This window comes from Vanacampus margaritifer, chromosome 9, assembly GCF_051991255.1.
Source record: "Vanacampus margaritifer isolate UIUO_Vmar chromosome 9, RoL_Vmar_1.0, whole genome shotgun sequence".
NCBI lineage: Eukaryota > Metazoa > Chordata > Actinopteri > Syngnathiformes > Syngnathidae > Vanacampus > Vanacampus margaritifer.
In genome coordinates, this window is record NC_135440.1 from 28,203,034 (window position 1) to 28,220,684 (window position 17,651).

At 46.8% G+C, this 17,651-nt stretch overlaps 2 protein-coding genes across 3 annotated transcripts; one reads left to right on the forward strand and one right to left on the reverse strand.

Moving 5' to 3' along the window:
• Positions 1-118: 118 nt before the first annotated feature.
• LOC144057999 (uncharacterized) lies at positions 119-2,515 on the forward strand. The gene is made up of 2 exons (XM_077576105.1): positions 119-369; positions 1,740-2,515. Exons 1-2 carry the CDS (start codon positions 302-304, stop codon positions 2,077-2,079), a joined length of 408 nt encoding a protein of 135 aa, XP_077432231.1. The 5' UTR covers positions 119-301; the 3' UTR covers positions 2,080-2,515.
• mtmr11 (myotubularin related protein 11) lies at positions 2,490-17,197 on the reverse strand. 2 transcript variants are annotated; one of them, XM_077576100.1, is made up of 17 exons: positions 16,742-17,197; positions 12,945-13,020; positions 10,878-11,014; positions 10,722-10,791; positions 10,420-10,559; positions 10,261-10,345; positions 9,925-10,072; positions 9,417-9,504; positions 8,545-8,633; positions 8,132-8,259; positions 7,803-7,881; positions 7,541-7,611; positions 6,694-6,866; positions 6,415-6,585; positions 6,136-6,354; positions 5,663-5,974; positions 2,490-4,314 (listed from the first exon to the last, which is right to left on the reverse strand). In XM_077576100.1, exons 1-17 carry the CDS (start codon positions 16,796-16,798, stop codon positions 3,979-3,981), a joined length of 2,379 nt encoding a protein of 792 aa, XP_077432226.1. In that variant the 5' UTR covers positions 16,799-17,197; the 3' UTR covers positions 2,490-3,978. The 2 variants fall into 2 exon arrangements, with proteins under 2 accessions (XP_077432226.1, XP_077432225.1); XM_077576099.1 differs by having other exon boundaries at positions 5,663-5,977; positions 16,742-17,196.
• Positions 17,198-17,651: the final 454 nt, after the last annotated feature.

The following is a 17,651-nucleotide window of genomic DNA, read 5'->3' on the forward strand; positions in this document are numbered from 1 at the left end:
AAAATAATCCTGAATCCTTTTTTGTGGCACGCCCCTGAATGCGCGCGCACCTCAGCGTCCTCCTACTTGTGAGCATGTCTCTCGCGCCCCCTGATGGCCAAACACGCACATGCGCCACCCGGCCATGATTCCAAGTTGCACGCATTGCCAGCCTGTCTGTCTGTCTGTCTGCCTGCCTGCCTGTCTGTCTGTCGCCGCGCAGAAAAAGCCTGAGGAGATGATGATGTTGAGGATGATGATGATGATGAGAATGGATTGCGCATGTGCGTGGGCAGCATGAGCGCTGTCGGCCGCGGACACGATGGACCTTCTGTGGCGGATCCTCGCCGCGTTCAGCTTTGATTGCTTCAAGTCGTCATCGTCCAGCAGGTCAGAATTGCCATTCAAAAAAAAATAAAACTAATAAAATGAAACGTCACACGCGCGGGAAGATCGTTCCTTGCGTAACGTTTCGATGCAAACGACGGCAGCTCACTCGTTATTTGCCATTGTTGTGATTTGTATTCATTTATTTTCAACGCTCCACAATGCAACAAGCTGTTGTGGGAAATTCGTCATCATCGGACGATTTCATGCATCCTCGATCCTCTATAATGTCCCATTTTTTAAGTGGACATTCAAATGTGTCTTCATTTGCCATTTTTAGACATTTTTTGCACTTTGAGATTCGAGGCGCCCAGTGACGTCATAACGCTAATTGAGCCCGGCTTGTGCTCGTCAATGTGAAAACAAAACGGCACTTCATCATTTTGTTCGTCGTCGGTGAGATAACATTTGGAAATCGTTTCATTTCTTCATGATCGTGAACGTTCCAGCAAGTGATTGACATTGCTTTTTTCTTTCTCGTGACCTGCAACTCACCAAATTTGCTTCACACGTTCTGAGGCCGTGCAGGTGTCCAAACGAGGTCCTCGAGGGCCGGAGTCCCGCAGGTTTGGGATGTTTCCCTTTTTCAACGCACCTGAAGCTAATCCATAAACTCTGCATAACGACCCTGTTCATTGGAAGCAGGTGCGTTGGAGCAGGGAAACATCCAAAACCTGCAGGATTCCGGCCTCGAGGAGCGAGTTTGGACACCACCGGACGAAGTTTGAAATGGTTTAGCCTTTCATTATTCCAATAATTGCAATGGTGTCATTTCCTGGGCTCTCTTTTCAGGCAATTCCATCTATGAAATGACTTCCATTTTTGTTGTTGCTGTTATTCTGCCACTTTACTGCAGTTGCTTTGTCATTCTGGCAAGTTCATGAAAATTAATATTCAGCCAACTCATTTCAAGTGACTTTATAGTGAACATTCATTAGGATGGCCTTTAAATTACATTTCAATAAAAGGTCACAATTCCTCAGTCAGATGCAGTAAAAGTCGTTATTCTTCAGAGGATAAAACCTTCCTATTCCTGTGAATATTGTTTTATTCGGTGGGTTTTCATCCACTTATTTTATGATGATTTTTTAAGAATTGCAAAAATACACCCGGATGGAAACACAAGAAATTAGGAAGAAAAACAGTTTGAACTTTTTCGACTTCAAGAAGCTTCCTGGAAAAAAAAAAAAGTGCGGTCAAATGAGGACATTTGCGAGACATCTCGAGTCTTGTTAGTTGACCACCCGCCAAACTGGCACGTCCAATTTTTGTGTGCAAGTCAATGCAGAAAAAAGGTCCGAATGGAAAAACTCGCACAGGTTTTCAGCCAACCCTAACCCCCCCCCCTTTTTTTTTGTTGTTTGTTTTGTCAGATCCCCCGGCAAGCTGAGCTGCAGCCAGCCGGGCAGCCTGGACAGCAGCTCGCTGACGGCGTCGCTGTCGCTGGGTCCCGACGCGCCGCACTGCCAGTGTTGCATCACGTACGAGGCCCGCCTCAAGCGGCTGTCGTGCGGCCACGTGTTCTGCGACGCCTGCCGCCAGCACATCGTCAACTTGGCCTTCCGGGACATCGAGGGCCTCTGCGACTACCCCTGCCCCATGTGCAAGTCCCTGAGCCGGCTGGGGGGCCCCGCGGCCTCGTCCTCGACGTCGCTGGGCTGCTTCTGGGGCCCCCACGCCGGGCGGGTGGAGCCCGCCGGCTGCTGGGGGTGACGCCCGCTGCCCGAGCGCATGTGCAAGTGCCAAACGCTTCTCCAGAATGACGGCCGACTCTTCTGGTTTGGGATGCGCTGGCTCCGCCCCTCTTGGGCTACCGGAGGAGTCACAGAAAGGCGTCCTCGTCAATCTTTTGTAAATTTTCCCCGTTGCTTCCTTGTTGGTGAACTGCAAGTTGAAACATTTTCCAGTTGGACAGTCAACACTTGACACAGGGTCAAAGTTCACCTGGCCTTTTCCAAGCGTGCTGAATGTTTTTAGCTGTTGTGGTTTTAGCCGTCGTGGCTTTTTGCACACGTTTTGACCAAAAGCAAACGCTGCCGATCGTACAGTGAGCGCCGTGCCACTTTTTAACACTTCCAGATCTTATTTATTTTCTCCAAGAAAAACAATTAAACAGGAATGAATAAAGTTTGTGTGTTGCACAAGTCAACGTGCTGCTTTTTATTTTTCTAATCAGGAACAAAAACATGCCGATACAAATACAAAATGCACATCTTTCAAATTCGTACCAAAAAGCACTGGACTGAAAAAGAAATAATTATTTATTTTTTAGGAAATATATGAAAATACTACTCGAGTTGAATACTTGTACTGGTGTGAAAAAAAGTGGTATGGAACATGCCTAGTTTTAATCACCATTTTACCGTATTTTTGTGGTGACAGCAAGAGAAGGGCTGGAAGAAAATCTCACGACCGCTTCCCTACAAATGTGTTCCAAAAGTCCATTTTCCTTGAGAAATGTGCGTCGGTCCTGCGGCTGCGCGCGCACACACACACGCGCTTTCTCTCTTGTGCTTTTAACCTACTTTTCATGTCAACGTTCAATACAAGACGTCAACAGACGCAGGAAATCACCTCAAGAGGTGAGAAAAATAATACTACGTTTGGTCCAAGATCATAACATGGAAGGATGTTTCTGGGGGGGGGGCAAAAAGCAGTAAGCCAGCGAGCGGCCAATCGGCCGGCGTGTGGGTGGGCCGTCGCCGCCGCCGCCGCCGATATGAGAGCCGAATACCAAAATAACTCTCATTCCCCGAATTCCACAGTGGGTGCGGCTCACCTCCTCTTGAGATAAAAAAAAAAAAAAAGCTCAAAAGCAACAGACACTTGATTAGGTACACTTGGCCTCAGTGGGCCGGCTCACCACGAGAAGGGTACAAGGTGTACCTAATCAAGTGTCCGCTTAGGGAATGTTGCAAGTCGGGCTGCAAAAACGTATTTATGTGTCAAAGTCTTTGTTGTGCTTGACGGGGCGGTTCTCACAAAAAAACACTTTTTAGTCCCAAAGTGGTGTCGGTGGAAGCGTTTGTTACAATTTTCCTTTTTTTTCGTTTCCGATGAAGACGAGCCGTCTTCTACACGGCTGAGAACTAAAGTGCTGGCATTTTTGGGGATGTTCTTGTAGGAAGAAGACAATCGATCGTTGTTTGGCGCTTCCAATGTGACAGGAAACAAAATTGAGTCTTTCTGTCAAATTTGGGCGTTGAAATTTGTTTTGAAAAAACATTTCCTGCAAATTCAAGCGAGAAGTTTCCACAGTGCAAAAAGAAAAAAAATCTTCCCGAGTTCTTTTCTCTTACTTGGAGTGGAAACCTCTCAACTTATTTGAAGACTTCCTGAAATTTCAGCAAGACAAAAATGCTTCTTTTTTCTTTTTTAAGATCCAAGATGCCCTTCTTTCGACTTAACTGGCGTTTTTGTTTTTCCGATCGCAACTTTGACTTTGGAAGCGAGCATTTTGCAAGTACCTTTTGGAAGTTCCATCTTGACACACTTTGCGGCCTCAAAATAGACGGACGAGGCCTCCTTCCTTTGCAGAAAATGTGTCAAGAAGGTCTCCAAGTGCATTGTGGGTCCGCTCGTCATCGTCCTCAAAATAGACCACGAGGCGGATTAACTTTTGGCCACTTTGGAGTCATTGCGTCCCGGACGGGCGTCTGACGCGTGCCCGAACAGAAAGGTGTGTTTGTTCGCGTTGTCTTTGGGCGCCGGAGCGCTGACGATGGCGGCCGAGGGCGCTTTGTGGGCGGCGGCGATGGCGGCGATGGCGGCTCCGTGAGACTTGGGAAAGAGGAAGGTGCCGTTGTTGGCGTTGTTGTTGAGGTTGGCGTGAGCGGCGTCGGCGCCGGCGAGGCGCGCCTGAGCCAGCCGCTCCTGGAGGTGCCGCACCTCGCCGGCCAGGAGCTCCAGCGGGTGGCGGTGGTTGGCGCTCAGCGGGTGCGAGAAGGCCTGGCACATCAAGACAAACGGGGACGTTAGCAAAAAAAATAAGTACAATTGCACAGCCAAAAAGTTTGCACCAAAACATCAAACTCACTCAAATGAATCTTTTGACAAACTGAACTTGATGAAATATGATTCATACTATTTTGGCTTTGCTTTTTACTGCAACAATTCCAGAAACTCAATAGAAATGGTTTTCCTATTGTTACTATTGCGACGGAATTTTCTTCTTCTTCTCATTCAGATTGCTTTGCTTCTTATCGGAATTGCGACGTGAAGATGATTGCCACCATTTCAGCAACGGAATGTTGACCGACGCTAAAAGACGCCATTCGCACCGAAGACGCAAGGAACGCAGAAAGTTTGCCACACTTTAATCGGAGACGTTTTAGCTGCTGTTTTGGTTAGTGAAGGAGTTGAATGGCCAATGGCAATTATTCCATGATAGGGTTCGACAATGATTTTGGATGCTGTGCCTGGCAACTCTTTGTGACAGCGTCACGGAGGTCGGCAATCAGTTGAGAGGAAAAAAGTGCATTTCTGGTTTCGACATTTGCTGAAAATTTACGAAACGTCCTCGAGAAGCTTCCCGTGATCAGCATTTAAGCATCTTTCTTCCTATTCATCATCCGTCGGCCTCCTGAAAAGAAAAGTGCCCACTCACGTCGCCATGGAGACCGACAACGCTGGAGAGGTGGTCCAAAATGGCAGAGAGGCCACGCCCCCAAAATGTGTTGCTGATGGACAACTTAAAAGAACGGCGACGCACTTGACGCTTCTGTGCTCCACAAATTGCACAATTTTCTCGTTGACGAGACTTCCTGGTTTGGTCCATAACGTGTCAAGGAAATTGGCAACATTGAATGTGATTATTTTTCAAAATAAAAGAAGACATTTGAAAAAGAAACACAAAGAAAGTCGGCTTTCGTGAAGGTCTCGAGAAGATTTTTTTTTCTGAGCCGTTGGGACAATTTGAAGTCAAAAAAGGTCTGCAATCAATTCATTGATGATCAAAATAGTTGTCAATTAATTTGTGGTTTATTCTGATCAATTTGTATTATTGTCACCAACTGAAATGTTTGTTTACTTTAACGACGTTAACGGTTGAATTTCTTGTACCTAAAATGTGAGAGCGGATCGTTTAAAAAGGTGAACCTTGTTGTGTCGCTTTTAAAATCTACAAGAAAGTGTCCCAAGTTTGTGATTTGTGTATGAAAGAAAGGATCGACACACCAAAGGAAGTTTTCACCGATTTTTTTCAACCATTTGGATGAAAACAAAATGATTGTTTTTTTTTCAATCTATGCTTGCACAGAAAAGCGCTGTTGAGTTCGCTTGAGCTGCTTTCACGTACCTGCGCATGCAGCGCCCCCCGGTGGTAACATTCCCTCCACAGGCCCACGCAGGGCCCCATGAGGAGGGGCAGCAAAGGCTCGTAGGGGTCGGGCTTGGGTCCGGGGGGGCCCTCGGCGGGGGAGCAAGCCTTCAGCAGCCTCTCCAGGCCGGAGACGCTCTCGGAGGACGGCGCCCTGCGGTGGCTCTTGCGGTACACGCCCGAAATGCTGGCCACGCCCCCAGCCCCGCCCCCGCGCCAGGGGAGCAGGTTGGCCGGGCAGGAGAAGACGCCCCGCGACAGGAGGAACACCGAGCCGGGGGGGGCGTCACTCTGCTGGGGCATCGCAAACAAATTGCATTGTCAGCTCTTTTTCTTTATACGTCATTCACGACATAAGCAAAAACCTTTTTTCTTTTTGAATCAAAATCTCCCCCAGTCATCGTGTCGTCTTCCCGCACGACCACTAGGTGTCAGTGTTGCACAGTGTTTACCCGCTGGGCGTCCACGTGCGTGTTGAGGTTTCCATTGAGCAGGGGCGGCGGCGCGGGCGTGCGCGGGACGGGCTGCGTGAACGCCGCCTGCCGCTGCTCGCTGTACTGCAGCGACCAGTCCCACACCGGCGGCAGCGGCGGGTCCGGCGGCTCCACGCCGACATCCGGGGGCAGCGGCTCTCGCCAGCCGTTGACCGGCGTGTAGCACTGGCCCTGGTTCTTGGAGGAGGGGGGGGGGGGGTCAATGGTAGGCATGAGTTGGGGGTGTTTTGTCAGTACCTGCGAGCGTCTGCATCTTTCCCGCTGCGAGTTGGCCAGAAAGCTGGAGAAGAGCGGCAGGTGAGCGCTGTCGTGCAGCGCCAGCAGGAAGTCGTCCGTCAGCTGGAAGCGAGACGGGTACTGAGACCACAGCTGCCACACGCAGTCCAGGAAGAGCAGGAAGACGGGAGCCTGCGCACGCACACGCCGCGTGAGAGGCCGGCCGTGAGCTGTGGCCCGCAGCAGGAAAACAAAAGCAAGCAAAAAATCACGCGTGTTTGCGAAAGGCTGCCGTTTCACCTCCTCTTTGTCGTTGTGCCGGTGAAAGTTGGCGCGGGTGTGGAAGCGATGTCCGGCCGTCACCCATTCCTTCTGCAGCAAACTCTGGAAGCCCTCGCGGCTGCGGCAGTGCGGGTCGCACATCACCTGCACCAAACTGGACAGCACGCAGCTCAGGTCGCGGTCCTCCGCCTCTGAAGACAAAATGCACGCAAACCACACCCACCAAAAGATCACACACGGACGGGACAAGAAGAGAAGGAAAGAAAAAGATTGCATTTGGAACGAGTCAACTTGCTTTTCAAAGTTGGGACCGTTTTCACCAAATAATAAGACGTCAAGCGCGCTTGCTTGACGCCATTTTTTGTCCCTCCAAATCAGTTTGTTGTAAAACCATGTACAGGTTAAAAATAACTGAAATGAAAACATTCCACGCAACATACAAGAAATGTAAAAAAAAGTGAATACTTGATTACAGATTTTAGTGAGGATGATGCAAATTGTAATCATCCAAATACATAATTACATAAATTAAATTACAATTGCAAAATAATTCAAATTTAAAAAATGCTGTAGGACAAATTTCAGAATTGAAAAGTGGGCGGGGTTAAATTTTAGGCCGATTATTTGTGATTTTAGTGTCAATCAATCGACAAACAGAGACCTCCTTAAAGTCTCAAAATCATCAGATTTCAGTTGTAAATATTGTCATATTCATAGAAACAGTATTCAAGAAAGTAGAAAAAAAACTTGAAACTGACATTTTAGTTGAGGTGCATAAAGTGCTACTTTCCTTCCTTGTGGAGCGTCCACGCGAGCGGCCGTCGCATAATGAGACCATAAAGAATGAATTGGTCACGTGACTGACCTTGCAGCGCCACCGTCATGTGACCGCTACGCAGAAGGCACGCCACCTCTGACGCTTTCTTCAGGCAACACCTGCGCAGGGGAGACAATTATTGGCATCACCCAAAAAGGGCTTTTTTTTTTTTTTTTTAAATACTTCCATCACTCATTGTAGCGACACCATCCAACCATTTACAGGAGATGGTGGATTTCACACCTGCAACACTTCTTATCTTTTTATTTCTGGGGCAGATGATGATGATGGCGGCGGCGGCGGCGTTTACCTGGTGTAGTCCAACCAGTGAGTCGCTTCCAGCGTGGACAGCCACTTGTCATCGGGGACAGTCACAGACGTGGAGATGTCTGCACGGTCAAAACATTCCTCACATCTTCATGAAAAGTTACGCACGCTGACTTCACGCTAACACAATCGGCTCGTCCTTATTTTGCTCCTGCCTCAACAAGTTATTGCCCCAATAATAGCATATTAAACGTCTTCAATATTTGACAGTGTGACGTGAATGTTTTGTGTTGGACATCAGCACGAGGGATTTGAGGGATTTGAGGGATTTTGCCATGACGGCGCGGGACGTTTCTCGGCATTTTGACGAACCTCCGAGACAGAGCGCTCGCAGGCGGACGTGCGCCAGCTGGATGTCGGCCGGCGAGGGCAGCTCCTCGCCGAGCTCCACCACCACGCACAGCGACGAATGGCAGCCGAACAGGATCAGCTCCAAGTTCCTAAAAAAAAAATATAAAAAAATGCTGCTGTTAATATGCCATAAATTAAAAAAATGTAATTAGAATTCAGGTTTATCGAGCAAAATGCAAATTTGACTCAAAATCCCTTTGGAGTGATTTGACAATGATTCATTCACTTCCAGTTGCAACTCCCTAATGTCGACAACAGGATTTTCATAAAGCGGACTATTTAGTTGAGTGCAGAGTTGAAATGATTCATGGAAAAAGGGCTAATATAACAAAATGGAGGAACGACAAGATTGTACGGTGAGACAAACGCGGCACCTGATGTCGTCCTTCTCGTGGTAGATGTTGTTCTGGAAGCTGGACATCCGCAAGAGGTCGCTGCCGCGAGGATGTCGCCAGCACCAACGCTGCAAACGCAAAAAAACAGTCAATTTGCCGAAAAATACGTTTTCCTCCAAATGGAACGCAAAACAAACATTTGAGCACGTGTGCCTATAAAGTAGCACAAATGAGAATTTGGTTTTCAATGATTATGGCGACACCTTTGGACAAAAGTGGTATTGTTTTCCCTTGAATTTCCCTTGATAGAACCACATTTCCCATGAGGCCAAGCGCATATCATCCGTCCAAGGCGTCCGCATCCGCATTTGAACTGAATGACATCGTTTCCAGTGGCGATTTTCTATTTTTTTTCTTGATACAGCACTGTAACGTTTCTCAAGTATGTTAACAGCAGACGGTGGTTGTGATCTTACCTTCTTTTTTGTACACATAAACGGCTACGGCTACGGCTACGGCTACGGCTACGCCCCCCCCCCCCCCCCCGTGATGCATTCACAAGCATTCGTAAACAAGAAAGAACACAATTTTTGAGTGTTGCGTGGCTGGTCAGGTCAATCTGGAAAGGTGAACTATCAAGCTGATGGCTATTTATGGCTACCACACAATTTTCCAATAGCTAACATTAGCATAATTATTTTTCATTTGAGCATGGAAAGCTAACTTCTAAAAAGAGCCGATTCCCCGCAAAGGCAGCGTCGTTTGGACGCAAGCGATGTATTTGGAGCTCACTCGTACCTTCAATTTGGGCTCCCAACACCAGGCAAAAAAAAAAAAAAAAAAAAAAACAAGCACCAAGGGACAACTTGTAACTTGACAAATTCAGAAGTTGCAATGACAAGAAAACTCACGGGGATGCGTCCGTCGTTGAAGTGGGCGAAGCTTTTCTTCAGCTCGGTGTCCAGAACTTTCTGCGGAACAACGATGAACCTTGGAAGACTAAAAAAACAAACAAATGGTTGAACACAACATATATTTTATTTTTCCATCATTTGTGTTCAAATCTCTGTTGCTTAATTGGAAAGCTATTGATGCTAATCAGTAGCATGTCACATTGTGAGTTAGTACTAAGCTAACCGGGCTCGTTCCGAAGGCAGCGTTGTGTGCTTGTTTTAAATACTCAAAACGTAATTCTGTTTAAAGGTTTTCATTTGAGAGTCAACGTGTATAAATCTAATAAAATTATGAAATCAATCAATATAACAACAAAACAATCAATCAGACAAGTGCTGCTTGTTGCACTGCGACTTGCGTTGCGTTGCGCCACCACATTGCGCTCGAAAGGTCATCTGGTGTCGGGCGCGGCTGGCCTGGCCTGGCCTGGCCTGCGGAGGTTTGTCGGGACTCGCCCGTCGGTACCTGGTGGACATCTCGAAGCGGTCGTTGACGGAGCTGACTCTCCAGCCGCCGGCGCCGCAGCGCTCCAGCTCGCGCTCCCAGTCGCTCGCCGACTCGTGCCAGTTCATGTGGGCGTCCCGACGCCGGTTGCTTAGGAACTGCTTCATTTCTGCACCCAGCAAACACGGAACAGGCGCTCGGCACGCGTGCACAGAAAACCGCTTGAACGGCGAGTTGAGTTGAAGAGTTGAAGTGCAGGTCGCTGTGTTACTTTTTACAGGTGGAGGCGTTTGCATTATTGATCTGACAGCTGACAGTCACAAGCCCGCGCTCACGTGGCACTCGATGATTTCGTACCTACGCTTCCGAGGGCGGCGTTCTGGAAGGCCAGCAGCGAGCCGGCTTTGAGAGGCTGGTAGGTTTTGGCGATGCTGTGCGTTATCTGACACACACACACACAAAATAAGAAGAGGCAGCCGTGAAAGGAAAAGCCGCCCGCACGCCAACGACTCGCACCTCCACCACTTGGGCGTCGGGCGTGAGGCGGTCAAACAGGAAGCAGACCACTCGCAGGTCGCGGCAGTAGAGCACCAACTCTTCTGGAGTGAACTTGAGCGAAGAATTTGGGCTCACCAGTTTGGTCCGGTTGGGGCCGACTGCAAATTAATTCATTAATTAAAGTCAATTGATGAGTCAACTCATCAGATTCATTTGAATTTTGCATTAAAGTGGATTACAAAAGCATTTTTTTCCCTGATTATTTGTACTTTGTATTCATATAGTGATAACAATAAAAACATTTTTACAGCTTTCCTTACCAACGACGACCTTCTCAATAGAAGCCAAAGCGATGTCGTGATCCCCCAAAAGAAGCGGCTCCGCGTTGTCCTGCAGCACAAAACGTTTTTTTTTTTTTTGTTGTCTCCAACGCATGAGATTTGACGTGTGGTTTGTTGCCGTTTGTTTGCGCTGACGTCGGCTTTGGGCGCGTCCTGAGGTACGAAAGCCACCCGGAAGGGAGTGCAGAAGAGCGTCCCGGAAAGCCAGCCCCTCCCTTCCCGCGCCGTCAGCTTCTTCCTCACCATCACGGCCCTCTGCAGCACGCACTCGCCTGGACACACGCAGAAAAGTCACCGCACAGAAAAGACTCACTGGCGCCCCCTAGGAAAAACCTCCGTTTACCTCATTGGCACAAAAGTGGGTGTGTTTATCCTAACAGGACGCACACACAAAATCCTCAAGAGCAAGTGACTGAAATTGAGCAGCCATTTTGGCTCAATTTCAGGCTTCATCCTTTCACGCACTTGTGTTTCAGAATTCACCAATCAGAAGCCGGTGTCAGAAACAGACGGGTATCACAAAATGGCCTCCATTTTTTTGTCTACAATACACAGATTTCCTTACAATTGTTAGGAATTTTCTCCGCGAATTTACTGAAAATGTGCAAAACCGACATGCGACCGTTGGCATCGGTTGTTCTTTTGCGAATATTGAGAGACGACTCCGCCGCTGTAGGTGGCGCTATACACCATGGAGATGCGATCCAAGAGGAAGAGCAGGCCATGACGTCGTACGAGTTTGCTTTTGTCAGCTCAACCGTAGCATTTCTTTGCCGTTTTCCACGTAAAATAGGATTCATATTTGCTTCTTTAATTCATTCCAAAAAGATTTCTGTTTTGTCGTCCTCTGCAAACTTTTTCGTCCGACATTGCTTTGGGACTACGTGTGACGTCATATCCGGTCAAAACGTGCGACGTGTATCTGGTCTCGCCAGCGTTTTTTCACAAAACCTGTTTCCGTTGCCAACATTTTTTCTTTTCGATATCCTTCAAAATGCACCCCGTCTTAGCATAGAAACTTTTTGGGCGAATTTTGGGCTCTTTTTTGAATTTCTAGCGTTTCCATTCAGTTTCATTTTTGCATTTCTTGAAAATAAAAAAATTAAAAATGGGTGGATGTAAACCCAACTATTGTCTAATGTGGGTGCAGCATGGTGCCAATGTTTGATGATCATTTGTAGAATTCTCGTAAAGTTCTTTAAAAAAAATTTTTTGTCCCTGATGCCACAGTCCATCGCTGCTGACAGCCCGTGTCCAGTTTGACGCTTTAGCTTTGAAGCAACTGCAAAACAAATGTTGAGCAGCACCAAATGTAAACGTTTCTCATTATTCACTGGAATCAAAAAAGAAGAGTGGAAAAGATGTGCTCCCCAAAACGCCGGCTGTGACCAATGAGCGATTGTTGGCGAGGACGCATAACAACAGGAAGCAGGAAAAAGTGCAGCAAAGCAGAAAGCGTGCGGCGGACGCACGCTTAACGGCTGCCGGCAAAAGTGAAGACGACGACACGTCGGCGGACGCACAAACGCGCTCGCCGCCAACGTGCACGCAAACAGCGAAACGTGCAAAGATTGCAAATTCTTCTTGTGCGGCAAGCGCGGATGGAAGGCGCATTCCGTTGTGAAGAAACGGAAGCCACCACGTCCGGCGGGACGCTCGGACCTCGTGTCATCAAGACGTGAGGGAATTCCAAAACAGGAAAACGCTCGTTTCCGTTTATGCTGCAGTCTTTTAAGGCCGCTGCGTGTTCCAAACAAACATCCGACGGCAACAGACGGGAACGTCATCGTGTTGAGGACAAGCAACGGCAAACGTCCGCCATTGCGAGGCCTTCCTCCTTTTTGCTAACTTCGTCGCCATCTTGCACTTCCCTTCCTAACATCTCATCTCACTCTTACATAAAAAAAAAGGCAACCCAACCCTAAAATTGGACACCTCAAGAAGTAGATGTGAAATAAGAAAGCCGTAAATACAACTTTGACACTCATTATCACATCAAAAATCACAAAAAGGTTTTTACACAACAAAAGGTGCATTTGAAGGGCAGGTATTGCCGTCGTCCACATTCCAGGCATCGACGCGGCCACAAACGGGCGGCATGTCATGAGATGAGATCGAGTTGATCCAAAAGGAGGACGGTTCGAGCCACACTCGCCGGATCTTCACATTCACAATTTGGCGGATTTCAAAACGTCTCCTTACCTGGCAGACATCGGAGGCCAAAGACATCGCGACCCCTCGCCGCCGCCGTCGTCATGCTCTGATTCAACATCCTCTCCTGCCGACACAAATGCACAATTCAGCAATTAGCAAATGAATCCGCAACGGTTTTTTGTTTACCGTCAAATTGTCCAAATTCTAACAGTCAATATTTTTGGATTTCTGTCATGCTTTTTTGTTGACTTGTTTGAGACCAAATAAAGATTAAATCCAATCAAATCCTCCACAAAAGCACATTGATTATCCTTGTTTGTTTTTCTTTTCAAAATAAGACATTTGCAGAGATCTGCTTTTACTTTGGAAAACAACAATTAACATTTTTGCCCATTATCTGACCAGCGACTGAATCCATTTATGGTGGGGGGGGGGGGGGGGGCTGCCAGTAGAATCTATTTGCAAAATCATGCAAATTTGACGCTGCAGTATGAATCATCTGCAATTGTCATGAAATTGAACCTGCAGACGTCTCACAAGTTTGGCCCTTCCTTGGCATGTGAGCAATCCATAAGAAAAGTCCATCAAATCGACAGATAGCAGCTCACTTGCTAATGAGCCTTAGCACAACCCAAAGATACGAAGCTAAAACCGCAACGAACGCCCCCCTCTCGCCTCGCCGCAACATATGGAGCTCGTTAAGTTTACTCGAACCCCCCAGTGAGAAGCACTTTGGCATTTATGTGCACGAACTGGCAGTTTGATTACTCCAGCGGGCAGACAAAAAGCCGGCAAAGAAAAGTTTCTTTGTGAGAAGTTTGAGAGCTTGTGGACGCAAGCGTCAGCGTTTCGGGAAAAACGAGTTTTTGAGGCTCCCCGACCTTCATCGTGACAAACGCGCCGTCAACAAGAGTCCATTTAATGCGACGCTAACGACTTGTGATGAATTGCGATGGTGGAAATCAGAGCTTCACCTTTGAAGCGCTTGTAAAAAAAAAAAAGAAAACAGACTTGATTTCAAGATACTTTCAGCGGCTTGACAGAAACGGGATCAGTGAAAAGCACAAACAAGCGCGGACGTCCGACCTGATGGTTTACGCACCAACATGAGCTCGGAGGTGACGACGTCAGAGGTCAGTCCCATTTTGGGCTTTGGCTGTGAGGAAGCGAGACCAATTCTGATGACTGGACTTTCCATTCTTGCTAAAGAAGAAGTCGAATCACATGTTGTTGCTCCTTCGGGAACATTTTCCAGGATTTGCAATTTTGGAGCGCATCCATCAACTGTAGAAATATTCTTGGAAAGAAAAGCCAAAAAGCGAAGGAAAGTGTTGTCGTGAGCCTGCCAAACATTTCCAAGTCTAGAAAGCACATTTTCAAAATGGTGCCAAACGAAGCCCTCGTCTGTGGGCGTGTCCTCGTCTGTGGGCGTGTCCTCGCCTCACCCAACCACATGCTGAGTTGCCAAAAAAACAGCCACGGAAAAAAATGAGGAGGAATGTTTCGTCTTCATTTTTCACTGCAAGGTACAATTCAACATAGAAAAATGTGAAGTCAATCGAGCAGCCTTTGAACTGACTTTTGAAGTTTCTGTTTTCGTCTCGCTTCATCGCGTCAACCGCAATCCAACCACAGCTGATTGGGGTTTTTTCCCGCCACTCCCACTTGGACTCTGCGCCGCTTGTGTCCACGTAACTGCAGCCGCCAGCACTCACAAAAAGCTGACAGTCCGCACGCACATTTCGTCACCTCGACGACAAAAGTCCGACGGCTGTGCGAGGTCGCTGACCGAGGACCAACCAGGAAGTCAGTTTTGAATTTGAGCCAGATGCTATTTTTAGGCTGCCTTTGACGACGAGGCTCAAAAGAAACAAACAACGAGGATGGAATATCTCACAATATAACAGAATCCAAATTGCGCCGCCTTGGTGGAGGTCTCACATTCTGTTTGTTTGAACTGATAATATTCGACTCATTGAGCCGTTTTCGGCAGTAAAAAGTTTACATTTTGTCAAGAATGAATTTGATCACTTCGTTATTGTTTATGTACAATAAACACCTTTAAAAAGACATTTTGTTACTTGCTGTCGGCTTAAGATGACATCACGCGTGCTAACGTAACGACCAATCACGGTTCAGCTGTTTTCTGGGCTGGGTCATGTGACCTCAGCAAACTGATCCACGTTTGGTGGTACGAGCACACGTGATGTCATCTTAAGTCGACAGCAAGTAGCAAAATGTCTTTTTACAGATGTTCATTGTACATGAAAAGTAACGACCTCATCACATTCAATAAAGAGCAAATATGATCTTCGTCCTGCTGAAAATGGCGCAAGTAGGATTTTGAGGGCATTCCGAGGAGGATTGCGCAAGCATTCAGGGAAAGCAAGGGTTCAATATCAGACAAGGGAACGTTCGGGTCCAGTTTCTGATGATAAAATGGCCGCGCCTTGAAAAATTCTCTCTGCCATGAAGGCCGATTTTCACAACCGCCAGGCAGCAACATGAAAATGAAAACAAAAGCTTCGACTTCCATTTGCAAGATCAGACGTCAAGACAAAGAAGAAGACGAAAACATGCAAAGCCATCTGGGACGAATTGCGCCTTCATACGCACGCTTGTGTGTGTGCGTGCGTGTCACGTGAGCGCCTCTCCTCCGCCTTCCCAAAACAGGAGTGTCGGAGGCCGGCGTCCGTCGCCGCATCTCGTTTTCACGGGTAATCGAATGCTAAAAAAAAATAAAAATAATCCTCAATGGCAGTCTCCATGGCGACGGGCCAGATGTGCCCGTCCTCTCCTCCTCCACACGCGCACGCGCACACGCACGAAAGCGACGCCTGAGGGCAGCGAGCACAAGCATCTGTTAGCGTTTCCCCTGCGGCCGCTGAAAATAACCACAAAGGAAGAAGAAAAGAAGGAACTTTGAGGGCTTGCCTTCTTTAGCCTCTGACTCATCGCAAACAAACAAAAACAACTCAAATGTGGCTACAAAAGCTTCCAAAGGCAAGTCGGACACTTTCAACAGCTGATTGTGAACAAGAAGAACAAAGACCTCAGTCGGAGGTATTCTTTGATAGCTTTTTTGTTTTTTGCAGTGGTTTAGTGGAGCTTGGAATATGTTGACTATCTTTTAAATGAAGTGAGAGGGTAAAAAAAGAAAAAAAAAAGAGAGAACCTGCATACAAACACGCATAAGCCAACCTATATAAACACGTGCCTTATACACAATCATATAGTGTATGTATGCATACACATACTGGACACGCACACACATTTACAGCACATGCAGATACTCAACATGCTCTAAACAGACAAACATTTCTGTACATATACACTGTTGTACACACACAACTACACACCCACATGGTTAAATTAATTGAGGTACAACGATTCATCAACAACTAAATGATCAAATTAAAATCGACAACTATGATTAATCATTAACAGACCTTAGTTAAAAACTTGACATCTAGTTTATACAGTCATTCGATTTTTAAGACAATAGGGTTTGTATTTACCTTCATTTTATACTAGTTTTGGTGTTCAAGGAAGGCAGCAGGCAACCCCAAAACTAGTTTTAAAAAAAGCCGAAAAAGACTACAAAACAAAAAGCTAAAAACAAAAATCAAATGCTGTGATTCGAGATTAAAAAGAAAAAGAGAAAAAAGTTGCCTTTCAAGAGCATTTCAACCAAAGTGGAAATAGTTCAGCAGCTATTTAAATACCCACACTGATATCGAGGTAAGACAAATTTGAAGGTTTAAAAAAATAAAAATAAATGTTAACTACTTTTGCATGTTATTTGTCGAGTTGGTTATCTTGTTTTAAAAGTGAGCTCATCTTACCTTCATGTCTGGCCCCATTTGTCTGACTTTAAACGTGTTTTTCGATCCAGTCAACATGCTTCCGATTCCAAAACACCAGTTATTGTTAAAATAATAAACCAAAAGGGGGGGGGGGCTACAAATAAAGTGCTATTCCTCGCTCCAGGTTAACTAGTGAAGTGGAAAAAACGAATGTGTGCAGAAAATGACGAATGTGCCGCGGCGGTCATCCTCCTCCCGTCCTCGCGTCCTTTTTCTTTTTCTTCTTCTTCTTGTTGACGCCAGCAGCGGCGACGGCGGCGGCGGTTTCCACTTCCACGCGATTCCGCGCCCGTCGACGACCCCGCCGCGTTTCTCATCGCCGGTGACGCTCAAAAACCGGAGAGAAAGCAAAGCAGCTGCTGCTCCTCCATCCACGCACAACAACTCGCTGCCTGCCTGACGATGGCGAACTGACGCTTTTCTTGGCCAGAGAGGGGAAAATCGCTTTGGTCCAACTTAAAGGGACACGACACCCGGAAGTGGTGGCAAGACGACAGCGGCAACGTTTCTACTTTCTACTCACAACAAAAGAAAAAATATGTCATGATAAGAAGAAGAAGGGGGGATAATATCACATTAAAACTTACATTTTAATGCGATCAATTTCATGTTCCGAGTCACAGTGAAGCCAGGAACATTTTCAGTCCAACATGTGCGAATTTCCAGATTTCTTTGAGAAAGCTCTGTTCCAGTTGTTTTGTTTTTGCTGAAAAACTCACCATTTGGTTGCTTTTGTGCTCAAACCAAAGCCATGTCTCATACACAAAAATCGCTTTGGCGCCCTCTTGTGGAAATTTAGTGACAAACACCACCTCTATGTTGAACTGCGCCTAGTTTAAGCGTTGCATTTAATTTCTCAAAATAAATACTGAAATAAATATTTAGATAA

Coding starts and splice junctions, on each gene's coding strand:
- LOC144057999 (XM_077576105.1), top strand. CDS start 302: ATGGACCTTCTGTGGCGGATCCTCGCCGCGTTCAGCTTTGATTGCTTC. Junction 370..1,739: donor AAGTCGTCATCGTCCAGCAG/GTCAGAATTGCC, acceptor TTGTTTTGTCAG/ATCCCCCGGCAAGCTGAGCT.
- mtmr11 (XM_077576099.1), bottom strand. CDS start 16,798: ATGTTGACTGGATCGAAAAACACGTTTAAAGTCAGACAAATGGGGCCA. Junction 10,073..10,260: donor CGCCGCCCTCGGAAGCGTAG/GTACGAAATCAT, acceptor TGCTGGGTGCAG/AAATGAAGCAGTTCCTAAGC. Junction 4,315..5,662: donor GGGGGGCGCTGCATGCGCAG/GTACGTGAAAGC, acceptor TTGATGTGCCAG/GCCTTCTCGCACCCGCTGAG.